General features: G+C 43.9%; 1 protein-coding gene across 1 annotated transcript in view; it reads right to left on the reverse strand.

Annotated features, from left to right (window-relative positions):
- Positions 1–27,292, reverse strand: part of SORCS3 (sortilin related VPS10 domain containing receptor 3) — a 643,612-nt gene that overhangs the window by 110,546 nt on the left and 505,774 nt on the right. Inside the window, exons 8-14 of the mRNA XM_040438225.1 lie at positions 19,005–19,094; positions 18,701–18,880; positions 16,998–17,144; positions 16,303–16,405; positions 10,073–10,149; positions 8,287–8,378; positions 5,602–5,709 (exon numbers count right to left, since the gene is read on the reverse strand). Of these exons, the coding sequence (XP_040294159.1) occupies positions 5,602–5,709; positions 8,287–8,378; positions 10,073–10,149; positions 16,303–16,405; positions 16,998–17,144; positions 18,701–18,880; positions 19,005–19,094 (797 nt within the window). The remainder of the gene's footprint in view (positions 1–5,601; positions 5,710–8,286; positions 8,379–10,072; positions 10,150–16,302; positions 16,406–16,997; positions 17,145–18,700; positions 18,881–19,004; positions 19,095–27,292) is intronic.

The following is a 27,292-nucleotide window of genomic DNA, read 5'->3' on the forward strand; positions in this document are numbered from 1 at the left end:
TATAAGGGAAAATAATAACATTCTTAAGACAGAATGCATAGTAAATTAGGGATGGAGGGGTTAAAAAAAATAAAAATAAAACTTACCTCATCCACTTGTTTGCGCAGCCCGGCTTGTCTTCTTTCTTCTTCTTTGATGACCTGGGAGGAAAAGGACCTTTGGTGACGTCTCTTCGCTCATCACATGGTCCATCACCATGGTGATGACCATGTGATGGCTCCGCACTCATCACATGTTCCATCACCATGGTGATGGACCATGTGATGAGCGCAGTGACATCACCAAAGGTCCTTTTCCTCCCAGGTCCTCAAAGAAGAAAAATGAAGACGAGCCGGGCTGCGCAAACAAGTGGATGAGGTGAGTTAAATTTTTAATTATTATTTTTTTTAACCCCTCGATCCCTAATTTACTTAGCATTCTGTCTTAAGAATGCTATTCTTTTCCCTTATAACCATGTTTTAAGGGAAAATAATAAAATTTACACAACACCTAACCCAAACCCGAACTTCTGGGTACCTATACGGCCCTCACATGCGATGCCCGTGTGAAAGAGGCCATACACTCCTGAAAGATCAGGAAATTCTGTTTCCAGAAAGCACCTGAGAGACAAGACAGCAGAGTGATCTACGAAATACAGCTTTACAGACTACAGCGCACACAACCATCACCTATCCCACCACTAGGCCAGACAAAGCCCAAGCCTGAATCTCACAAATAACCTATAACACACCTATAACCACAAATGCCAATATATAGTCATACAACCACGCACCATACCTTCATCAGGGCAACTGTCACTCTCATCCTCTGCATCAGCTCCTCAGGGGCTCGCTGCACTAGCAGAGCTGGATGATAGAAGGGCCAAAAGGGCAATTACCAAAAGCAGGTCCTCTGCCATCCAGATCCCACCTGCCGGCTCTGAGCTTCCATCCTGTCAAATTAAAGAGGTATTCCCATACACAGCATTTAAGGAATAGGCAGAGGAGCTAATACTCCACAGGATTTCCAAAAAGCCACTTGAATCTTTTTGATGCCATTAAATTTAAAATCACTTTCTTAAAGGGATTGTGTATGTTTTAGACACTGATGACCTATCTTCAGGATAGGTTATCATTATCACATCGATGAAACACCAACCCATCAGCTCTTTCAAGCAGCCGAGAAAATATTAATTTAATGAAAAATAAAAAAAAAATTCAAAGTGAGAGACTAGAGAAAATTAATAAATTAGTCCTAGAAGCCCTCAGAGTGTTATACACCAATTTTCAGGCCAATTGGAGCAGTTTCAATTCAGGTAGAATCGATTTGGGTTTGAGTTGAATCGGTCAACCTCTTCAGCCAAATCGAATTTTGAGTGATTCGCTTTTCTCCACTGCTCATGAATGCTATATTATGCCAATCATTACATTCAAGGAATGATCACCTATAGAACAACATTGGTTGTTTGTAGGAAAACTCATAAATTTTTCAGGTTGTCTCAAACAACAGTCAAAGTTGTGTCTCCATCGATGCACAGGACAAAAGGAGAACAGGAGGGATGATGACCCCCAAAGGTACATCTGAGATAGCAGACTCAGGACAAACCAGCAAATGACTGGCAGAAGGATTCAGGAGTTTCCTGCAGATGACAAAGAGAACAGAGCAATGACAGCCGCTCGTTATCATTACAGGGAAGTGAGCAGCTGTCTTCTGACATACTTCCTTGCTTACAATATGCTCACGCTCAAGACGAGAAGGATGACCACGCAATCAGGTGGAAAACACATAAAGCTAAGTTTAAAATGGCCCCTTCTTGTATTGATCACCCTGGATCTGGCTTCACAAACCCCTCGCAATCAGCTCACTGGCCATGCTCTTCCCCATCAGTGGGCTCTCTAGGGAAAATGTGCTATAACATGATGGCCTGATAGACCACTGAAGGGTCCACCAGAAGAACAGCTGATCTATGTTGGTAGCTCTCCTCTCTAAACAACAGAAGAGAGTGCAAAGCGGAAGCCACCCATATGTGACATCCATACGTAGTATGACATATTGGGCTGGCAGATCATGTAATATGTTAGATGGCAGCTATTTATTGGTGGCTCTCCTCTTTGACTTATACAGTCCCAAGTGGCCAACTCTTGCCTATAATATCTATATGCCCTTTTAGGGGTTGTTATAGTGACTGGTCATGGCAGACTATGGAATAACATGGATGAGTAGAGTCTGAGCAAGGGACAGTTTTCGTTGGAGGCTCTCCCATCTGGCTAATAGAGGAGGTGACCTCCGTCTATGATGTCCATATGTCCTCTAGTATTATGCACTGGTGTGGAAAACCTTATACTAACATAAATGGGCTAGGTTTGCCAGAGCAATAACTGATCTTCATTACTGGCTTTCTCTCTAGACCATGTGAAGAGAGTCCTAAGAGGATGACCACACTCTATGATGTCCATATTCTTTAAATAGGTTTATGGAAATGGCTTATCATGATGAGACACCTTTAACCATGTAAACAAATTCCGCTTTCTGAATCCCTACCGAGCATGCAAACAGTGAATTAGAACATAAAACTTTTTCAGAATTCTTTCTACCAAGTCAACTGCAGGTAGACTCACTCTGAACGAGAGTGCTTCTGATGTACTCTTTGTGAGCCAGGATTTCATTTTGTGCTGAAATCCCTTGGAGCCAGAGGGTTTTGCAATTGCATTCCTGAGAAATGGAAGCTTGTGGGGAGAGAAGTTTATCATCTGAGTGCAAGGAACATTGTCTAATGGTCGGTGCTTGTGTTTGTGTTGATGGCAGGGGGGATAAGCCCAGGAAAGCAGCTCCTCTGGGCATATATATATCAGAAGATGACATTTCCTTTTACATGTTTTGCTGCACGGTTTTATGAACCTGTATCAGTCATTATAATGAAGCCTTCTTACAACATAAAAATGCAAATATGGAAAAATAAAGCAACTCAATGCCTAAAAGAGATAATAAAACCAGATAATTAATTGTAAGACCCAATGCAAACTGGGAGTTGTCTTTCTTCAAAAGTTGATAAGGATATCAACATACTGGGGTACTTTCTACTTTTCATACTCCTGTTGGCTCAACTCATGCACTTCTCCTCTCGTCCCTCAAAAGCTGCTATTGTAGTTCCCTTGCTGCCTGCTGAATTAACTACCCTAAATAGATTTAATGGCCCTGGCATAATTATTTAACATATTTCTTTGTTACTCTCCAGAAACTCAGGTACATAGTGTGGTTAGCGAGACGGGCCACCCCTCACTGCCCTAGTCCATCAGGGATTCAAAAATAAGCCCCTTCAATACCCTTTACCACCAAAATTTTAAATGAACCACTTCATTGCCCTAGACCACCAAGAATTGTTAAATGAACCCCTTCACTGCCCTAGACCATCAGAGATTGTACAATGAACTTTTTCACTGCCCTAGACCACCAAGTAAAGTAAAATGAACCCTTTCACTGCCCTAGACCACCAGATAATGTTAAATGAACCCCTTCACTGCCCTAGACCACCAGATAATGTAAAATTAAGCCCTTCGCTGCCCTTGAGAACCAGATAATGTAAAATGAAACCCTTCACTGCCCTAGACCAATAGATAATGTAAAATGAAGCCCTTTACTGCCCTAGACCACCAGATAATGTAAAATAAATCCCTTTGCTGCCCTAGATCACCAGATAATGTAAAATTAAGCCCTTTACTGCCCTAGACCACCAGATAATGTAAAATGAAGCCCTTTACTGCCCTAGACCATCAGATAATGTAAAATGAACCCCTTCACTGCCTTAGACCACCAGATAATGTAAATTGAAGCCCTTCACTGCCCTAGACCACCAGATAATGTAAAATAAACCCCTTCACTGCCCTAGACCACCAGATAATGTAAAATGAAGCCCTTTACTGCCCTAGACCACCAAGGATTGTAAAGTGAACCCTTTCACTGACCCAGACCACCCAGGAATATGACATGAACCCCATAGTGACACTAGATCCCCACGGAATGTAAAATTAACACCTTTACAGATCACCAAAGAATTTACAATGAAGACTTTGTTTAGTCCACTAAGGAAGATTTACTCATCAATCCTAAGGATTCAATTCTAAGAATGTTTGAGCAATTTGAGCAACAAAACTGGCATAAACGATATGCACTATATTCAAGTCATCCGCCAAGAGGGTGTTGGAAAGGCACATGGGAAATAGGAAAGGGTCGTGGTTTAAAATACACCAAAATTTTGGTGCAAAATTCTGGCATAAAGTAAGCCAACTAATAGGTGGGATTAATAAATTCCCCCTATAGACTAGACAGTCTAAAGGTGTGCCAGATTTATCATCCAGCATCAGTTAATGTGATAAACCTGGCACATTTCTACACTGTCTACATTTACTCTGTTTAAAACTAGACAGTAATTAGTAAATCTGCCCTATTAGATCCATTTCTGTTGGAGACCACAAAGCAATGTCCATCGCAATACTTACAATGGGGTATGTCAGGCTCCTTTGTAGTATGTACACAATTGAATTGGTAATGGAAGAGCCTCTAATGCAAATGTGAACAGAGCCTAACCCTTTCATTACCCTAGAGCACCAAGGATTTTGTTCTCACCCAGGACTCTTTTTAAATTACGATCTGTAACCTTCACCATTTTGCCTGTTAGAAGACTGCTTAATATTTGCCATGGATTTCATCTGTGTATTCTGATCTCGGACAATGGGGGCATATCGCTAGGATATGCCCCCATTGTCTGATAGGTGCGGGTCCCACCTCTGGGACCTGCACCTACACAGAAAACGGAGCCCTGAAAGTGGTGGAGGACGCACTGTGCATGTGCAGCCATCCTCCATTCATTTCTATGGGGCCGCCGAATATAGCCGAGCGCTGGCTAGGCTATTTCCATTGGCCCCATAGAAATGAATGGGAGCGGTGGCCACGCAAGCGTTGTGCGATCCCATTCACTACTATGGGAGGGTCCTCCAGCCACCACCGTCCCCGCTCCGTTCTTTATATAGGTGCGGGTACCTCCTAGCGATATGCCCCCATTGTCTCAGATGGGTATACACCTTTAAGGATGAAAACCCATAACATAAATTGACATGATTTAAAATATATCAATGTTAGTTTTTTGTTTTTTTTACAATTTCATCCACTTTCCTGCTACCATAATATGCTAAAGATTTCCCCCCTGCAAAATCCCCCCAGAGGGCATCCACCCCATGTCAACATATCTTTGAAATGCCTGTGTAATATAGTTGCCAAGGAAAAGCACTTTGCCCAATGAGTTTTGCGCAAGGATCCGATTCATTACAATAGGACCTGTGTATAAGGCTCCTCAGGGGTTGGCAAATATCTTAATAAATGTCACGTTTAGTCTTCTACTGACCAATCAGATTTATTGTTGTTGATCAATTGTTGTTGGTCAATATGGAGTCTTTGGATCGTCAAGTGGCGTCACTTAAAGGGGGCCATTTTAACAATATAATGCAAGAGAACTAAGCGGGGGCGTAACCCAAATATAAAAAAAAAAGGATTTATAATATTGCAGACAATAAAAAAACAATATATATATATTTAAAACTAGACGACTGAGGCGCTTTCTATACTCACGTCATTATTTGATTTTCTACTCCGGGTTCCACCAATGCCCCGTCGACAAACAAGGGAGCAGATGTAAAGCCGTACTTACTCCACGACCGCCCCTCATCAAAGCTGAGCCTGGGGACAAAATAAATGCAGTTTCTTTTAGAAGTTCCTCCCTTTAATGTTCTCCAACAGAGGTTTCTGCTAAGCCGGAGGTTGTGGGCTCCACCGGCATCAGAAAGCGATCATTATCAGAGAGTTATGAAGAACCTGGCTAGAACCATCCCGGTAATGACACGGCGCAGCCATCATTCACTTTGAACTCAGTGTCCTCTTTTTGTTGTTACTCCCTCAGACTTTCCTCAGCAAATCAAAGCACCACGGACCCATAAAAGCTTATTGATTCCTAAATTACAACTTTACGGAGCTGGGCTTTTTAGGAAGTGGTGATTTTAACATTTACTTTAATTGATGCCTGAGCAGCACACGAAGGAAACAATTGCAGAAGTTTTGATGGCTACAGATTTCTGATTGAACGTGACTTACTTTCTGTTGTGAGCTATAGTTAGCAATCCCTATGGCAAGTACAAAAACTCTGACGGAATGGACACTACACTGTACAGAGCCATGGAAGTATATGGGCCCTTTCCATGCCTCAATATACCTTCAAGGGGTTGTCCTATGAAACAAACATTTGATATTTTTTAAACCAGCACCTGGATCTGAATATTTTTGTAATTACATCTTTTGAAAACATTTGTATAGCCACTGGTTACTCCATACAATTATCTGTAGTGCCACCTGCTGCTTATTTCTGCTTCTTATTTCTCTGTCCACCTTGCTGTGGTGGTCGCACGTGCTCAGTTTCATGTCTTCTGCTAGTAGCTGGGACAGTTACAGGGAGAGAGCTGCAGCAGAAAGGACACCACTCCTGAGCTGTGATAGGGAGAGAGCTGCAGCAGAAAGGACACATCTCCTGAGCTGGGATAGGGAGAGAGCTGCAGCAGAAAGGACACATCTCCTGAGCTGGGATAGGGAGAGAGCTGCAGCAGAAAGGACACATCTCCTGAGCTGTGATAGGGAGAGAACTGTAGCAGAAAGGACACATCTCCTGAGCTGTGATAGCGAGAGAGCTGCAGCAGAAAGGACACATCTCCTGAGCTGGGATAGGGAGAGAGCTGCAGCAGAAAGGACACATCTCCTGAGCTGGGATAGGGAGAGATCTGCAGCAGAAAGGACACATCTCCTGAGCTTGGATAGGGAGAGAGCTGCAGCAGAAAGGACACATCTCCTGAGCTGGGATAGGGAGAGAGCTGTAGCAGAAAGGACACATCTCCTGAGCTGGGATAGGGAGAGATCTGCAGCAGAAAGGACACATCTCCTGAGCTGGGATAGGGAGAGAGCTGCAGCAGAAAGGACACATCTCCTGAGCTGGGATAGGGAGAGAGCTGTAGCAGAAAGCACACATCTCCTGAGCTGTGATAGGGAGAGAGAGCTGCAGCAAAAAGGACACACCCACCGTGTAAGGATCTTTAATAGGGAGAGATCTGCAGCAGAAAGGATACAACTCTGAACTGTGATAGGGAGAGAGCTGTAGCAGAAAGGACACCCCTCCTGAGCTGAGATAGGGAGAGAGCTGCAGCAGAAAGGACACATCTCCTGAGCTGTGATAGGGAGAGCTGCAGCAGAAAGGACACATCTCCTGAGCTGGGATAGGAAGAGAGCTGTAGCAGAAAGGATACATCCTGAACTGTAATAGGGGGGGGGGAAGGGGAGCTGTAGCAGAAAGGGCACCCCTCCTGATCTGGGATAGGAAGAGAGCTGCAGCAGAAAAGACACACCCCTGAATTGTAATAGGGGGAGAACTGAGCAGAAAGTACACACCTTATGAGCTGTAATAAGGAGAGAGCTGCAGCAGAAAGGACATGCCTTTTGGGCTTCAATAGGGAGAGAGTTGCAGCAGAAAGAACACACTCCCTGAGCTGCCAGCTTGAAATTTATCTAACAGTGCAATTGGAACAATGGATGGGAGAGCTCTGGATCTCTGTGAGGTACGAGGCAGGTTTATAGAGTATGGCACAACAGGATAGGATCCCTAACAGAACCGCTATACCAGCATACATAACGTGCAGGAGCCCTAAAGATGATCTCCAACATCTTCTCATTGTTTCTACCTAGTCCTAATGTATGTTCCAGTAAACTGGATGATGGCTCGACAAAATTTGTGATGACAAAGTTACAGCTTTTGAGTAAGTTTTATAATTGTCATTGGCGCCATTGCCAGAAATACTTTGCATCTGTACATTTATCTCCCCTTACGAGTACAGGCAGATAATTAGCCATCGACAGCAATATCACGTACCAATTATCTCTGGAGCACTAGGACACCATTCAGTGCTTCACCTGTCTGACTAACGAGTGGTGTCCGTCACAGGAGGCGGGGCTGTGACAACCATTTTAACCCTATTTTATAAATACCATCACTATTCAGAATTTGGTCACAAATAGAATATAATGTAGACATAAAACAATAAACAAATGAAAGTGCAGAAAAATATAAATTAAGTAAAAAATGAAATAAAGCAGAGCATTGATCAAAGGATAATAAAAAAGGAATACACAAATGATATGATACAATGATTTCAAATGAAACATAAAAACTCCCTCCAGTCTGTAATCAATGATCACATAAATCTGAAATACATTTCTTACCACAACTGGCGCACGGGCAGAGAGGTGTGCTTCATCGCTACCAAGGCACCTCCCCAGTCTAGAAACCAAATGTTGTATTCTTCTTCAAAAATCTGGGGGGGAAATGAAAAGAAAATGAATAACAATATGCAAATCTTAATACATTTTATTATTATGCTTTGAATTCCTAATCTAATATCAGCTTTCCTCATGGACACCATTTCGTTAAGAAGGATAATTCATTAGCTATAAAATGCTGCAAGTAAATTAGTGATCAAAATGGTCAAGCACAAAAAAATATACAATTTGTATTTCTCTATGATGGATAGTGGCGGATTCCAACAGATTGTCTCTCAGGCTGTACGACATTGACGATACCCCTCACCACGATATTTTCCTGTTACTCTTCTTTATTTTGTATTTCTCTTCTTTCCTTTCTCCTCCCCTTCTACCTTCTGTCCTCCCTCTTCTTTCTTTTTGACTTCCTCTTCTTTTCCTTCCTCCATCTCTGCTTCCTCTTTATACTGCTCTTTCCCTTTTCTGTTATCTTTACTTTCTTCCTTTCCTACTTCTCCTTTCTTGTAACTTTTTCTTTTTAAGCTCTTTTTTTGTTTTTTATTATTATTACTATTATTATTAGTGAATAATACACATTTTTTAATGTTTGATCGGTGATAACAATGCCTACATCTCAATGTTATGTTTTCTGCATACACTATATTACTGTACCTACTTACTTCTACTACTACTAGTACTACAAATGCTATTCTTATTACTGCACTTCTAGTACCACTGTTACTACTACTACTGCTGCTACTACTACTACTACTGCTGCTACTACTACTACTACTGCTGCTGCTACTACTACTACTACTCTAACAACTGCACTACTATTTCCACTACTTCTACAACTACTATTATTACTACTGCACTACTACAACTACTACTGTTACTACTACAACTCTTACTACTGCACTACTACTACTCTAACAACTTCACTATTACCAATGCTACTCTTACTACTGCACTACTACTACAAATACTATTCTTACTACTGCACTACTACTACAATTACTACTGCAACTACTATTCTTACTACTGTACTATTACTACAACTACTACTGTTACTACTACAACTACTACTCTTAGTTTTGCACTACTACTACTCTAACAACTTCACTATTACCAATACTACTCTTACTACTGCACTACTACTACCACTACTACAAATACTATTCTTACTACAGCACTACTACTACAATTACTACTGCAACTACTATTCTTACTAGTGTACTATTGCTACAACTACTACTGTTACCACTACAACTACTACTCTAACAACTACACTACTATTACAACTACTGCATTACTACTACTATTACCACTACTATTAAAACTACTATTCTTACTACTGCACTACTACAACTACTACTGTTACTACTACAAATACTACTCTTACTGCTGTGCTTCTACTACAACTACACTACTATTACCACTACAACTACTGCACTACTACTACTACTACAACCACTACTATAACTACAGCACTACTACTACTACTACTACCACTACAGCTACTTTTACTAAAGCATTATTACTACTACTGCTACTACTACTAAAATTCTTACTGCTGCACTACTGCTAGTACTACTACTACTACTATTCTTACTACAGCACTACTAAAACTACTGCTCTTACTACTGCTTATACTTCCACTACTTCTAGTACTACTGTCTACGACTACTACTCAATTTATGAAAACATATACACATTAATCATTATTAAGACAGTAAATCAATCCACATACATGCTTCCATGTATTTCCACCATCTGATGAGATGAACATATTGGTGTCTGTAGAGGAGAGCTCAGGCCCAAAGTTACCTGTGAAAGACACACATTGTTATGTCAGCTTTATTCCTACTCACAGGCATTAATAACCTGATGATGCTCATTTATGAAACATTTGGTCGTGTCAAGAAGGAATCCATTTTATCAGCCTTTGTTACCTGAAGGGGGTATTTTATTTTACCTTGAAAATAAGGCTGATCTAGAAAAGGATCAAATTAGCAAACAGATCTTTTTTCACCTATGTAACAATGTAACAGAGTCTGACACATTGCAGATAAACCTGCTGAGCTCAGGCATCAAGATGCACAAACAATGCAACATCTCCAGCTTTACTATAATGGAGGAGGAGGAAGAGGAGGAGGGATCAGAAAAATGAGAAAGAGGAAAGGGAAAATAAAATAGGAAAAGACAGAAGATGAAAAAAAAGGAAGAGAAGTTAGGAGAACAAAAAGGAAAAGAAAAGGAGAGGCAGAAAAAAAGAAGAGTAAAAGAAAGAGAAGAAAGACAGTTGGAGAAGATTAGGAAGCAATATAATAAAGAAACATTTAGAAGTAAAGATGAAAGAATTAAAAAAAAAGATGAATGAAAAAAAGAAAAAAGAAAACAAGAATGAAAAACAAGAAAAAAGGAAGTATATGTGAGAAAAAAAAAATCCATTGTTCAACCAAAATATTTTACACAAATTGAAGTAGATAAGAAAGATGCCCCGGTGTGATGTAATGAGTAGAGTTGAGCGGACACCTGGATGTTCGAGTTCGGCAGGTTCGGGTTCGGGACCCGAACTTGACCCGAACTTGACCCCGAACCCGAATCCCATTGAAGTCAATGGGGACCTAAACTTTTGGGCACTAAAATGGCTCTAAAATAGTCCTGGAAAGGGCTAGAGGGCTGCAAAAGGCATCAAAATGTGCTTAAGAGCATGGCAGCTGTTCTGCAAACAAATGTGGATAGGGAAATGACTTAAAATAACATAAAATACAGAAAAATTAAAAATAACAATCTGGATCTAGGAGTAGGAGGTTGAGGAGGCGGTGGATGGGTGGATGTGGCGGTGTAGGTTGACGTGGCGGTGTAGGTGGAAGCGGCAGTGAAGGAGGAATAGGTAGCCAACACTGATTTGTGTTATTTTTTATTTTTAAATTGGGGTATCCCCCAAAATATTGGGACATATAACAAAATAAAACAAAGAATAAGTGCACTTGAGTACAAGAATGGATGGTTGAGGCTGGTATAAATGTCTATTCTGCACAAGGTACGGACAAGTCCTGTGGGATCCATGCCTGGTTCATTATAATAAAGGTCAGCTTGTCCACATTGGCTGCGGCCTGTGATAATGCTCTCTGCCGGGCTAAACACACGTTCACACTATACACTGGCTGCAGGCTGACAAAGCTTTTCCACATGTCGGCCATGCTAACCCTGCCTTCTCAGGTGCTGGCGCTGACACAGCTGCGTTGGCGACCTCTTCCTCCTCCCCTGCCTTCGCCTTGTGCTTCCACTTGACCCCCGGCGTCAGTCGGGAATGCTCTCAGGAGCGCGTCTACCAGCGTGCGCCTGTAGTCGCGCATCTTCCGATCACGCTCCAGTGAGGGAATTAAGGACGGCACATTGTCTTTGTAACGGGGATCCAGCAGGGTGGCCACCCAGTAGTCAGCACACGTTAAAATGTGGGCAACTCTGCTGTTGTTGCGCAGGCACTGCAGCATGTAGTCGCTCATGTGTGCCAGGCTGCCCAGAGGTAAGGACAAGCTGTCTTCTGTGGGAGGCGTATCGTCATCGTCCTGTGTTTCCCCCCAGCCACGCACCAGTGATGGGACCGAGCTGCGTTGGATGACACCCCGCTGTGAACATGCTTCATCCTCCTCCTCCTCCACCTCCTCCTCATCAGTGCCCTGTCTGGCCAAGTTTGTACCTGGCCTCTGCTGTTGCAAAAATCCTCTTTCTGAGCCACTTCTAAAAGACTGGCCTGAAAGTGTTAGAGATGACCCCTCTTCCTCCTCCTCGTCCTGGGCCACATCCTCTTCCATCATCGCCCTAAGTGTTTTCTCAAGGAGACATAGAAGTGGTATTGTAACGCTGATAACGGCGTCATCGCCACTGGCCATGTTGGTGGAGTACTCAAAACAGGGCACACAGGTCTCGCATGGAGGCCCAGTCATTGGTGGTGAAGTGGTGCTGTTCCGCAGTGCGACTGACCCGTGCGTGCTGCAGCTGAAACTCCACTATGGCCTGCTGCTGCTCGCACAGTCTGTCCAGCATGTGCAAGGTGGAGTTCCACCTGGTAGGCACGTCGCATAAGAGGCGGTGAGCGGGAAGGCCGAAGTTACGCTGTAGAACAGACAGGCGAGCAGCGGCAGGATGTGAACGCCGGAAGCGCAAACAGACGGCCCGCACTTTACGCAGCAGCTCTGACATGTCGGGGTAGTTGTGAATGAATTTCTGCACCACCAAATTCAGCACATGCGTCAGGCAAGGGATGTGCATCAAACCGGCTAGTCCCAGAGCTGCAACGAGATTTCGCCAATTATCGCAGGCCGGGCTTGAGGCTCACTGGCAGCAACCACTCGTCGGTCTGTTGTTCTATACCCCTCCACAACTCCTGTGCGGTGTGGGGCCTGTCCCCCAAACACATCAGTTTCAGAAGGGCCTGCTGACGTTTACCCCTGGCTGTGCTAAAGTTGGTGGTGAAGGTCTGTCGCTGACCGGATGAGGAGGTGGTAGAAGAGCAGGAGGAAGCCGAATAGGTAGAGGAGGCAACAGGAGGTTATGCCCTGCGATCCTTGGCCCCGGAAGGACGTGCGCCAAACAGCTCTCCGCCTGGGGCCCGGCCGCCACTACATTTACCCAGTGTGCAGTTAGGGGATAGCGTCCCTGGCCGTGCTTACTGGTCCACATATCTGTGGTTAGGTGGACCTTGCCACAGATGGCGTTGCGCAGTGCACACTTGATTTTATCGGACACTTGTTTGTGCAGGGAAGGCACGGCTCTCTTGGAGAAGTAGTGGCGGCTGGGAACAACATACTGTGGGACAGCAAGCGACATGAGCTGTTTGAAGCTGTCCGTCTCCACCAGCCTGAATGACAGCATTTCAAAGGCCAGTAGTTTAGAAATGCTGGCATTCAGGGCCAGGGATCGAGGGTGGCTAGGTGGGAATTTACGCTTTCTCTCAAATGTTTGTGAGATGGAGAGCTGAATGCTGCCGTGTGACATGGTTGAGATGCTTGGTGACGGAGGTGGTGTTGTTGGTGGTACATCCTCTGTTTGCTGGGCAGCAGGTGCCAACGTTCCTCCAGAGGCGGAGGAAGAGGCCGAGGCAGCAGCAGAAGAGGGAGCAGGAGGGGCCTGAGCTCTTTCTTGGTTTTGAAGGTGCTTACTCCACTGCAGCCCGTGTCTCGCATGCAGGTGCCTGGTCATGCAGCTTGTGCTAAGGTTCAGAACGTTAATGCCTCGCTTCAGGCTCTGATGGCACAGCGTGCAAACCACTCAGATCTTGTCATCAGCACATTGTGTGAAGAAGTGCCATGCGAGGGAACTCCTTGAAGCTGCCTTTGGTGTGCTCGGTCCCTGTTGACGGTGGCCAGCACCACTGCCTCTTCCTCTGAACTCTGAAAGTCAGTGGCACGACCTTCATTCCATGTGGGGTCTAGGACCTCATCGTCCCCTGCATCGTCTTCCACCCAGTCTTCCTCCCTGACCTCCTTTTCGGTCTGCACACTGCAGAAAGATGCAGCAGTTGGCACCTGTGTTTCGTCATCATCAGAGACGTGCTGAGGTGGTATTCCCATGTCCTCATCATCAGGAAACATAAGTGGTTGTGCGCCAGTGCATTCTATGTCTTCCACCCCTGGGGAAGGGCTAGGTGGATGCCATTCGGAAACTCTGCTGGCAGGGTCTTCAAACAGCATAAGAGACTGCTGCATGACTTGAGGCTCAGACAGGTTCCCCGATATGCACGGGGTGATGTGACAGACCGATGGGCATGGGTTTCAGGCGCCACCTGTGCGCTTTCTGCAGAAGACTGGGTGGAGAAGACTAGCGCCTGTACTTGCTCAGGCCTTACCATCCTTAGAATGGCAGTAGGCCCGACCAAATATCGCTGTAGATTCTGGCGGCTACTGGGACCTGAGGTAGTAGGTTCAGTAGGACGTGTAGCTGTGGCAGAATGGCCACGTCCTCTCCCTGCACCAGAGGGTCCACTAACACCACGACCATGACTGCGTCCCTTATTAGATGTTTGCCTCATAGTTAGCGTTTTTAAAAAGCAAAGTAAAAAGTGGTTAAGTCTGTTAAAAATAATTTACCGCCAATAAAAACCCTGATGTAGGGTATTGCACTCAATTTTTTTTTTAAAACTCTATATGACAGCGGTATTTGTGGCCTAAATGTGACAGTCACTTATGCACGTCTTATCCCAGATGTGCAGTATATTAGAGGCTTTTTTCACCCCAGTAACCAAAAAGGTGTATTTCTGTCCTAATTGTGACAGTCACTTATGCACGTGTAATCCCAGATGTGCAGTATATTAGAGGCTTTTTTCACCCCAGTATGCCAAAGCTGTATTTTTGGACTTGCAGATAGCCTATGCTGGTGCACTATCGTTGCATAAAATGGCTGCCGATCAGGTATTGATATTGATGAAATGAAGAAAAAAAAGTTTGTTTTCAGCAGTAGTTGGCTCAGGGCAGGCTTAAAAAAATTGTGCACTGCACCCACAAAACAAGTGCAAGTAGTATGACGCTTGTTTATTGGCTGCTTTGCAGCCTTTCAAAAAGCGCCATAAAAATCGCCGAACACCGAACCCGAACTTTTACGTAAATGTTCGGGTGCCAAAAAACCTAAAGTTCGGTACGAACTTGAACTTTACAGTTCGGGTTCGCTCAACTCTAATAATGAGGTGCCCGGAGGACGCTTCCTGCACACGCCGGCGCCCGCTGACACATTGACACCTGCAGCCGATTCTTTTCATTGCCAATAATGTTTTCTTTTCTAATTATAAATCCTATAAACACATTTCACCCTGAGAAACTTGCACAAGCCTCGACATCTACTAACTGCACCAAATGTCACATCGTACACTGCACAAGCCTCAGCGCTTTCCCAATAAATTATTTTCTTGCTACAGCAAATCCAAAACTGCGAGGTGATGTGATGTGGAAAACAGTGACATTTGATGTTGAAATATGCTGTCAAATGTTGCCGTCGTTCACGTGCCCCCTTGTTACACACATTCGCTTTGTGCAATGACATAGAAGATCTTGAAGCTGGTTTAGCAGCAGGAGAATTTGTGGTCGGAGAAGACATAGCATGGGCTGTGCCTGGTATTTATGGCGCCATTTCTGGAAAAAAATCAAACCTGTAACAATACAACCCCAATATCTGTTACAGACTTCACTGCTTGTTTCCTAAGGTCCTGCCACTGGCCCATTCAACTAATGATACCTACGGTGCTTGTCTCACCACATTGGATAGAATGGATCCCTGTTAGATCTCCTAGGGAGCAATTTGGTCATAATCCAATTCTAGTAGCTCAGTCGGGTCCCCCAACTCCTATCTCACCTGGTGAGGTGGCTATAGCTTCCGAGTGGAGGGTGAATAGAGAGGTGGCTGCCCATGTTCCTGCCTCAGCTGGGGACGGTGTAATGGGTGTATATATGTGCAGTATATACAGTATGTTCGCTTTGTGTATTTTATGATTAGTTTATGCTTCAAAGCTGCTCTTCCAAAGGAAAATGAGATCAAGGACTATAATTGGCCATTTTGGATGCTATGGAGGGTCCTCTTTGGTCACACAGTCACACAGCCTGTATACACAGATGCCTTCCCGCTGTTTCTTTTCACTTTCAAGTCTGTCAGTCTAATTTCGGAGCAAAGTATAGACATATTCTAGCTTTATAAGAACAGACATATGGATGCGAAAAGCACACTGATCATTCGTCTGCTTTCCCCATCCATATGTCTATTCCGCAAAAAAGATAGACTATGTCCTCAAAATGCAGGCCACGGACCCATCGAAGACAATGAATCCACAAATAAAATGCAGGCAGCACAAGGACGGCATCCGTATTTTGGAGATCCGTAATTTGCAGACAGCAAAATGGATACGATCGTGTGCGCGGAGCCGAATACTGGATACACTTTACAACCGGTAGATTTCCCATCTGAGACGGCAGATTAGAATTGAATTACCTGAGGCCACGATGAGCCAAGGTGCAGTTGATTTGCTGGATACGCTCCCGGAATTATAGGGATTCTCAGACATCTGCAAGTGGAAGTGTAGGGAACAGAACGGCTGCCGACAAAAAAAAAGATTTCAAAAATGGCATAAAATAATAATAAATCTGTTAACAGCAGCTTGTTGACAGTTTCCAATTTTTTTTTTTACAATGAGCAAAATGAGCTTAAAAAAAATAAAAAAATAAAGATAAATTACAAATAGAAGTTGACACTTATTGAGTAGAGTTTAGTTTTACTATAGGGTGGAAATAACCAGCATAGTCAAACAGTCTGAATAACGTGAAAACCTAATACATACTGCGTGTATTCATGTGTTAATGAACTAGGGTACTGTGGATATTAAAGAGCTAACGAACACATCAGATATACCGCCCGTTCACAGCAGGGCACTAGTGTGCTAAGTAAAGTACTAATAATAATAATAATGAGACAAGGCAGTTTCCACAAAACAAAATGGGAAATTACTTTATGAATTGTGTCGGTGAATGTGTATTCTTAATATGTGTAGTACTGTGCGGAATAGGGTGAAAAATGCCCGCAACGAACATCCATATGCCCTGTCAGTTCTGATGGGGCAACCCCTTTAATTTTGTTACATTTAAAGATGAAAACTTTGAAAACAATAATAAAGCTGATTTAGAACTGACCAGCAGACAGTTGATTGGATTCCCTTTTAAATCAATGTCTGGTGCCGGCAGCAGGCGCCAGTCCCGACCCTTGTTGTAGGTGATAAAAGTCTTCACATGTTCATCAACCTTTTTGTTGGCAAAGAATACTCCATTTATCCCAGCTACCTAGGAAGAAAGATCAGAGAAGCCATAGATGAGAAGAATGAGAGAGGCGAGAGTCACTCAGCGAAGGCAGAGGCTGATGAGTGGATGCCAGCCATGAACTATGATGTTTCTCATCTCTCCTGCTCTGGCTGCATGCTTTTTGACCCATGTGGCTTGTTCTGGTCAGTTCTACAGATTCAACTTTGCTATTCTGGCTGCAATCCAACTTTGTTATGCCTCTGTGTTGTGCCTAAACTTTTCAGCCTTGTTTCACCACCAAAGAACACTGGACTCAATTCATGTGCAAAATTAAGCTCTTCCATTGGCCCCTTCTGATGAACTTAGCTACTGTATGTAAACCTTGATTGCTATGGCAGTCCCAGCAGGATGACTGCTCCTGGTTCTGGTCCCATTCCTTCCAGGTATTAGGTTGTACTGCTTCTGGTTTTGACTCCTGGTCTCATCTAAGTCCCTGTTTTACCTGTGGGTTCTATTCCTGTTGCTGTGTTCATGCTGCAGTCCAACTGCAAGTGACTAACGTTCCAACTTGGGTTCCAGTTACCAGTTACCACCTGTGTCCCACTACCAGTTGGTGTCTTGCTACTCGCTACCAACCTGTGCCTTGCTACCAACTACCAGCTTGCATCCTGTTACAAATTCAACTCTAGTATTCCACAGATGTTAACGCAACACTACTACACAGTTAGGTACTCAACCTCTGGGACCTGCACCTATTTCCAGAACGGAACCTCCAAAGTGAAGGAGAACAGTCGCACATGTGCAGCCACCCCCACCAGCATTCATTTCTATGGGACTACCGAAAATAGTGCTGGGTCAGCTATCTCCAGCACTCCAATAGAAGTGAATGACTTGCACTGTGGGCTCTCTTTATTCATTTCTAGGGAACCCCCCAAAAAAGTGCTTACTTAGCTATTTTCTGAACTCCTATAGAAATGGATGGAGTGCATGCTGTGCATTCATTTTCAGTTGCCCGTTTTAGAGATGGATAACGTCTCAGAGGTGGGATCTGAGCCTATATGACTGTGATGGCATCAAACTCCCCGATAAAACAACCCCTTTAAGGTAAGTTATCATCCTGAAGAAGCCACGGTCTAAGAGGTAACCCTGGATCATATATTGATGGCTTAACTAAGGAAAACCATTGATGGAAATTCTTGGAAAATCTCTTTGTGTGAGAACCTCAGCTTTACTCCAACTGCTCATAACTTGTCCTTCAACTACATGCTATCAATCATGCTACTAGTTCTTCACCCTACAACCTGCATTGTCTGTGAGACAAGACAATAAGTTGAGGAGAGATGCATGAAATAGTGGCATCACTAGACCAAGGGGCACCTACCATGGGGCTTTTGTCTGGTGTCACTTTGTGCAAAAAAATCAACACAGTTAATTGCATCGGCGTCCTCCTCCTTTGCCTTTGCCCATGGTGCCCCAGATATCTTCAGAGCCTAACTGGCATGAAGTGAACATACAGTTGGCTGATTAAAGGTCATTTGGTGAATTCTAGAGATGAAACCACAACTGATTCTACAATCGTCATGACCTTAACTAAGTACCTCATAAAGGTCGATGACGATGTTTCCTTCGAGGCCACGACTGCTCTTGACGTTTTCCAGCGCAAGTGTGAAATAGACGCCCCTCGTGTCTGAGATGTAAAGGTTGTAGGTCTCATTCTGGTTCCACTCTTGAACAGCAGCAAAAACCTGTTTTTCATCGGTGCTGATGATATGCATGTCCTGCAAATAAAGAAGAAGAAGACGATCACCAACCTTATAGTGGCCAATACAATGCACATGTTACTGTGACAGTGTGACGGTGTGTGTTACCAGTACAATCATGGTACAACATCAAGCACTTTACCTTCGGAAGAGAATATTTTGGCAGCTTAATCTGAGCAAATGCTTCCCGCTTGTACGATACAAAGTAGCTCGCTCTTCCACCGGAAGTTGCCTGAAAAGTGACATGAAAATGGATTGATGATAAAATTGGAACAATAAGAAATAAATAAATAGCAGTATTATAGTAGTTATATTCTTGTACATAGCAGCAGTATTATAGTAGTTATATTCTTGTACATAGGAGACAGTATTATAGTAGTTATATTCCTGTACATAGGAGCAGTATTATAGTAGTTATATTCTTGTACATAGCAGCAGTATTATAGTAGTTATATTCTTGTACATAGGTGCAGTATTATAGTAGTTATATTCTTGTACATAGGAGCAGTATTATAGTAGTTATATTCTTGCACATAGGAGCAGTATTATAGTAGTTATATTCTTGTACATAGGAGCAGTATTATAGTAGTTATATTCTTGTACATAGGAGCAGTATTATAGTAGTTATATTCTTGTACATAGGAGCAGTATTATAGCAGTTATATTCTTGTACATAGGAGCAGTATTATAGCAGTTATATTCTTGTACATAGGTGCAGTATTATAGTAGTTAAATTCTTGTACATAGGAGGCAGTATTATAGTAGTTAAATTCTTGTATATAGGAGCAGTATTATAGTAGTTATATTCTTGTACATAGGAGGCAGTATTATAGTAGTTATATTCTTGTACATAGGAGCAGTATTATAGTAGTTATATTCTTGTACTTAGGGGGTTATATTATAGTAGTTATATTCTTGTACATAGGAGCAGTATTATAGTAGTTATATTCTTGTACATAGGAGCAGTATTATAGCAGTTATATTCTTGTACATAGGTGCAGTATTATAGTAGTTAAATTCTTGTACATAGGAGGCAGTATTATAGTAGTTAAATTCTTGTATATAGGAGCAGTATTATAGTAGTTATATTCTTGTACATAGGTGCAGTATTATAGTAGTTATATTCTTGTACATAGGAGGCAGTATTATAGTAGTTATATTCTTGTACATAGGAGCAGTATTATAGTAGTTATATTCTTGTACATAGGAGCAGTATTATAGTAGTTATATTCTTGTACATAGGAGGCAGTATTATAGTAGTTATATTCTTGTATATAGGAGGCAGTATTATAGTAGTTATATTCTTGTACATAGGAGCAGTATTATAGTAGTTATATTCTTGTACATAGGAGGCAGTATTATAGTAGTTATATTCTTGTATATAGGAGGCAGTATTATAGCAGTTATATTCTTGTATATAGGAGCAGTATTATAGTAGTTATATTCTTGTATATAGGAGCAGTATTATAGTAGTTATATTCTTGCACATAGGAGCAGTATTATACTAGTTATATTCTTTATCAAATTTCTTTTTATTTGAGAAAAATACATAGTCATGTAGAGAGACATACATCGTGTGTCCAGACGCAGCTGGATAAGTGCACAGTCAGCAAACACAATATATTCAAGATGATTGCATACACGACTTCAGATAATGGAGTGAAATACGTAAACAAATATCTGACGAGGGGGGGGCTATAACAAGACAAAGGAAGGTGGGTTGGGGGATAGAGAGGGGAGGGGGAGAGTTGGATGTCAATCAAAGTCTTAAGTCAAGACATATCTAAGCCTAGAATTTGCGGTATAGCTTCCAAGGAGACCATACTTTTACAAAAACTGCTCTAGAGTGATTTTCCCAATGGGCTAATTCTTCAAACCGATATAGTTGGTCAATTTTTTCGGTCCACATCAAGAACGAGGGAGCTGATTCATTTTTCCACAATAGAGGGATCAGCAATCGAGCTGCTGTAATAAGCATGGTTTGTAGATTATACTTTGAGGGGGTTAGCGTGCCATTTGGACACCAGAGCAGCAGGAGTTTTGCATCTAAGGTAATCTGGCTATTACATATCTTGTTGATAGCTGCTTCTACTTCAACCCAAAACGGTTTTATTTTCTCGCAGCTCCACCAGATATGAGATAAAGAACCAATGTCTCCTCCACACCTCCAGCAACTGTTTGGGATAGCGGGATTGAGCTTGTGAAGGAACTCCGGTGTCTTGTACCATCTTGTAAGTAATTTATAAGAGTTTGCCTGTATTCTAATACAACGGTTGAAACCATGTGAGTGTGTGAGGATGAACGCTTTTTCAGGTTCTGTCAGGGACAGAGACAGCTCCTTTTCCCAGGCTGCAAGGAACCACAGATCTGGAGGTGCGGAGGAGAGTAGCTCCCTGTAGAATGTGGAGAGAGGTTTCTTGGGGCGAAGGGCGTTAGAGATTTTCCCCTCCAACCAAGAGGGATCTACCGTAGGCCTGGGAAAAGATTCCAAAAGCGCCAAATCTTTCTTAAAGGCCATAAGCGCCAAGAAAGAGGCTCCTTGAACCCTCGGGATTTCATATATTTTACTCCAATTTAAGGCACCTGATACAGTTATGATGTCTTTCAGTTTAAAGTTAGATAGTAAAGCCCAAATTCCTGTTGCATCAGAGGTGGTAGGGTGAACGTGTGCCTGCAGCAGATCTAAGGGGAGACTCAAACTTGGGAACCTAAGGGTCGAGGCCCCATATAGTTTAGTCCATTCCAGTAACAGACCCTTCCATAAGGGCGAGGTAAACTTATTATTAGCAGTACATTTGCGTAAGCCCCATAGAACTAACTTGTCCCTATATGAAAGCAAATAACACTCCAGTCGGGAAACAAGGCCGAGAGGGCGCCAAGAAATGAGGCTCAAAGCTCTGTTCAGCATCGATGCTTTGTAGTAAAGGTAGATGTCGGGTAGGCCGAAGCCTCCCAACCTCCTCTCCCGAGTGAGAGTGGCATAAGCCAACCTAGGGGACTTGCCAGACCAAACAAAGGTTGAGATGACCCTGCGGACCTCCACAAAGAAGGAATGGGGTAGCCAGATAGGAAGTGTTTGGATGAGATAGAGCAGTCTGGGGACAATAAAAGCTTTAATGAAGTTTTTCCGCCCAATCCAAGAGATAAACGGAAGTTTTAGAGAGTGTAAGTGTGATCTAATGGATTTCAGTAAAGGGACATAATTTAACTCGAAAAGATCTTCTGGTTTTGCTGAGATATGGGTACCTAGAAAAGGGATTGACTTAGTGGCCCACGAAAAAGCAGCGGAACCTTTAAGCGTGTCTACAGTAGCGGATGGGCAAGAAATATTCAGGGCCTGTGACTTAGTATAGTTGATCTTAAAATTTGAGACCGCTCCATATTCTTCAAAAAGGGCTTGAAGTCTGGGGAAAGAAGTTAGAGGGTTGGACGTTATGACCAAAAGGTCGTCTGCAAAAGCGGCCGTTAGATGGGTATGCGACCCCAAGGTGATCCCCTTAATGTCTGGATCCTGCCTGATCTTGGCCAGCAGGGTCTCCATGACAATAACAAAGAGGGCAGGTGAGAGTGGGCACCCCTGCCTCGTCCCATTAGTAATGGGAAAAGCTGGAGAGAGTGTTCCATTAATCCGTATTCTGGCAGAGGGGAGCGAATAAAGTGAGAAAATGGATTGAATGAACTGGTCCGGAAGGCCAAACTTCGACAGTGCCCGAGACATGAATTGCCAGCTGATCCTGTCAAAGGCCTTTTCTGCATCTGTACTGAGAAGAGCTAAAGGTATTGAGTGCTGGCGAGCATGCGTGATCAATTGTATGACACGGACCGTATTTTCACTCCCCTGCCTGCCAGAGACGAATCCCACCTGCTCCTCGTTGACAATGCCAGGGAGAACCGACTGAATCCTTTGAGCCATAATTTTGGCCCACCACTTCACATCAGTATTTAGAAGCGAGATAGGACGGTAACTCCCGCAATTTAGGGGGTCCTTATTTTCCTTGTGGATTACTGTGATATGGGCTGAAAGCGATTGGGGAGGAAGGGAGCCCCCTTGGAGTAAGTAGTTACATAAGGTATTAAAATGGGGAATTAGGGTCTGCTTAAAGGTTTTGTAGTAAGAGATGGTAAAACCATCAGGGCCTGGGCTTTTCCCTGAGGGTATGGAGGAGAGAACCTTACCAATTTCATCGTCTGTGATAGGAGATAAGAGCTGGGCTGACTGAGCTGGGGTAATAGTAGGTAACTGGAGGGAGGAGAGAAACTTCTCAGTTGCCTCACCTAATTGAGCTGGCGACATATTATCTGGTGTTTTAAGGTTGTATAGGTCCCTATAGAAGGCACAAAAGGTCTTTGCTATGTCTGGAGTCCCTTTATGAAGGACGCCTTTGTCGTCTTTAACTGCAGCAATGAAGGAGTCAGTTTTTTGTTTCTTCACTAAAGCGGACATTAGCCTATTCCCTTTGTCCCCGTGAGCATATGAGCGGAATTTGGCTCTAAGTAACAGCTTAGCTGACGTGACATTTAGCAGGTTCTTGAGCTTAGTACGGGCTTCTGAGAGCTCCAAGGCACAGCTAAGGGCCTGGGAGGCTTTGTGCGTTAGCTCTAGAGCCTGAATCTGGGAGAGAAGTGTCGCCACAGCCTGATTCCGTTGTTTCTTAATATGGGCACCTAAGGCTATTAGTTCTCCTCTCAGGACCGCTTTATGGGTTTCCCAAATAATGGTCGGGGAGGGAGCATCAGGGCCTGAAGTATTAGTTGTGAAGAAGTCAGTTATGATAGAAGATAATTTAGCAGCATGGGAGGGGTCTGAGATAATGGTCTCATTAATACGCCAATTCCATTCCCTCTTTGGGAGGTCCTGCAGAGACATACTCAGGAATACCGGAGCGTGGTCAGACAGGGTGATGTTCCCTATATGGGAACTAACAACTCTGTTAGCAAAGGATTTGGATAAGAATAGATAATCTAATCTATGGTAAGATAGTTTAGCAGCTGAATAAAAGGAAAAATCCCTACCAGTAGGGTTTGTGGTGCGCCAGATATCTAGAACCCCTAACCTCTGTAGGGCCAGTTTAAGGCGCCGCAAACGGGCATGTGTAATGGCAGACTTCCCATTAGAAGAATCTAGTGCAGGATCAAGGGTAGCATTAAGGTCACCTCCTAGAATCACCATTCCCTCCTTAAAGGAGGATAGTAGGCCAAGGGTCTGAACGAGCCAAGCAACCTGCCCTCTGTTGGGAGCATATACAGTTGCCAGGGTAACAGGAGTGTCAGCGATAGTGCCCTTAACAAACAGGTAACGACCCTCAGGGTCTGCAGAGACAGCAGAGTGCTTAAAGGGGAGCTGCTTGTGGATCGCTATGCTGACACCCCTGCTAGCCGAACTATACGTGCTGTGAAACCACTGGGAAAATCTTTTGGGGGGCAATTTGGGGGTCTTACCCTCTCGGAAGTGGGTTTCCTGGAAGAATGCTATAGACACTTTATCCCTCTGTAAAAGGGCCAGGATTTGGGATCGTTTGCAAGGCTCGTTCATTCCCCGGGCGTTAAAGGAAGAGATCACAATAGACGACATTCTGAAATAGAAAACAGACAATCAGCATTTGAATATGCAATATGTGACATATATGACATCTGATGGTGGATGAGGGGGGGGGGGGAGACACAAGAGGTAAGGAGGGGAGACAAACAAATAAGACATTAAACAATAGTGCAAATATATTCTGCATAGAAAACTCTACTGAGCACCTGACTGTACGACCCTTTCTCATCACGGCTACCAGCCGGGGTCTGTCAGGTGGGGGGTCCCGCAGAGCTACAGAAGACCATATACTGGCCATCTAACAAGGAAAAGGGGTGACCCAAAGGTAAGACCGGGTTAACCCCTGCATATTAGAAAGAAGAGCAAGGAACAGGCAAGGTACAGAACCTCATTTGATTCCGATCATAACTGCACGCCGAGACAATATTCTCCGCAACAGGCGGACATGACTGGCCTGTATTTAGGCCTAAAGCTCCCAGGGAACAGGCAAGGTACAAAACCTCACATGAATCAGACTATAACTGCAGTCTAAGACATTATTTTCCGCAACAGGCGGACATGACTGGCCTGTAGTCAGGCCTAAAGCCCTCAGAGAACATAAAAGCATCAGCTAACTTCACCATCAGGCAATCAGTCCCAGGAACTTCGCTTGGAACAGGAACAGAATAGAAAATTCCTCAGACATCTTCTATGCTCAGGTAGGAGGGCGGTCAGACTTTTCAGCCCTAGCTTTGGGAGACCTTTTATTATAGACAGGGCGCCATTCAGCCGCCTGGGGTGGCGGGAGAGGTGGATCCTCCATGTCGGCCGGCATCCATGATGGAATTTCAATCGGGCTTAATCCCAGCTGAGCCCAGCTGGTATGTAGATCTTTCGGCGACCTAATAGAAATCTGGCGTCCGTTTTTGAGGACCGCAATCCCGAACGGGTAAAGCCACCGAAACGGGGTAGCTGCAGCTCTAAGGGCATCCAGGAGCGGCTTGAGGATGCGCCGTTTAGCAAGCGTGGATGGGGCCAGGTCCTGGAAAAACATAATCGGCGTACCTCCATACTGCAGCTGCTCCGCTTCTCTTCCTGCTCTCATAATCGCTGCGGTGTCGATAAAACTAAGGAGGCCGCAGATGACATCCCGTGGGGGTTCTGTATTCTTCGGCTTAGGCCTCAGCGCCCGGTGAATCCTCTCGATTATTATTCGGCCCGCTCTCTCAGGCCCCAGCAGGTCAGCAAATATCTCCTGCGCCACTTTCTCCAGCGCTTCACTGGCGAAGGATTCTGGGAGCCCGCGAATCCTGAGATTCCTCCTGCGGCTCCGATTCTCCTGGTCCTCGACCCTCAGGAGCGCTTCATTAAGCAGGTCAGTGTGGGAGTTTAGTGCTTTATAGGATCTCTCTTCCCTCCGGAGAGCCGCGTCCTGCGCGCCTTCTAGATCCGACACCCGGTGACCCATGTTCCGGAGGTCCTCCTTAATCTCAGACAGGTCCCTCTTAATAGGGGCTAGTGCCGCATTCATCACCTCCAATAGTGCCGCTTTGGTGAATGAGCCCCTCTGTCTAGTCGATTTGTTAGTCGAGGCATCTGAGACACTGCCGCCATCTGTGTCTTCCTCCATGTCAGATGCCTGGGCTGGAGCGGGCGCCATCTTGGGGGTCTCAGCCGACCTGAGCTTCGGTTGCTTTTTAACAAATTGATCCATGTCAGGTTGTCTGGATCTCGCAGGAGTCGAATCTGCCTGATCTTTAAATCGATCCTTGCCCGTTTTGCCCATCATAGCGGTGCTGTGAGCTTATTTTAGGGGTTAATTCGCCGGTAAGGTTGAGGAGCTCAGCAACTTGCAGCCATTCAGCTACACAGCCAGGCTCCGCCCCCCATACTAGTTATATTCTTGTACATAGGAGCAGTATTATACTAGTTATATTCTTGTACAGGGGCAGTATTTTAATGCATTCTACAGTAAAGTCCTGCAGCACACACAGAACACAGTTATTGTATAGAGAATATACAATCTTTAATCTATTTCGAAGACTGGTGTAAGTAGCCTTCAAAATAATAAAAATAATATTTGGTAAAATGTATATGTTTCCCTGGGGTCTGTGCACTGAGAATGAAGAGGTTATGTAATGATAGCACACTCCGCTAGTCCTCCTATTCCGCTATCTAATCTCACAGATTGCCCTGCCTCTCTGCTGTAGTGACATTGCTCACATTAAGGATAGGCGCAGTAATGCACAGCATTAAGAGGGAAGATGTGTAGAAATGTACAGCATCTCCCCACACTGTAAGAGTATTTCTCCTTGGCATCTGCAGAGATTTAGAAAGCATCCTGTGTAATTCTGGAGGACATTTCCCTGTGTTGTGTCTGATAACGCTCTTACTGTATATCTGGATATAATGGCGGGCAATAAAACTGATCTATTTGCTGTAAGGGGCAAACAAGAAAGAAACTCTGAGCTCACACATGACATAGATATTGGTCCTCTGACGGAAAGGACAAGGGGCCGCTCGCCCTGCCAAAGACGAAGCCGACTCTGAGATTTGATTATTAGACTCTACACTAAAAAAATGGAGCAATTGCGACGATTCTGGTGACACATCGTGATGGAGAGGGGAATATCTGGTAACAGCTGCTTTGTGTCATGACCGCCAGGAATCAATTCCATTAAAAGAGAAACATGCTCTGCAGTAATATCTTGTCGCTTAGAGGAGAAAACAGGTATTATCTATGATATTGACAGAAGACGAATAAAGAACAATACCACCTGCTGTAATGAGGAAAAGAATGACTCGGAGGAACTGGCAGAGGTTCAAGGTGCTGATGAATGGAGCCTCCTGAATTTCAACGTTTGCCCGCAGCTGCTTTGCAAAGCACACAGAGAGATGGAGCCGGCGGACGA

Source organism: Bufo bufo, chromosome 6 (genome assembly GCF_905171765.1).
Source record: "Bufo bufo chromosome 6, aBufBuf1.1, whole genome shotgun sequence".
Classification (NCBI taxonomy): domain Eukaryota; kingdom Metazoa; phylum Chordata; class Amphibia; order Anura; family Bufonidae; genus Bufo; species Bufo bufo.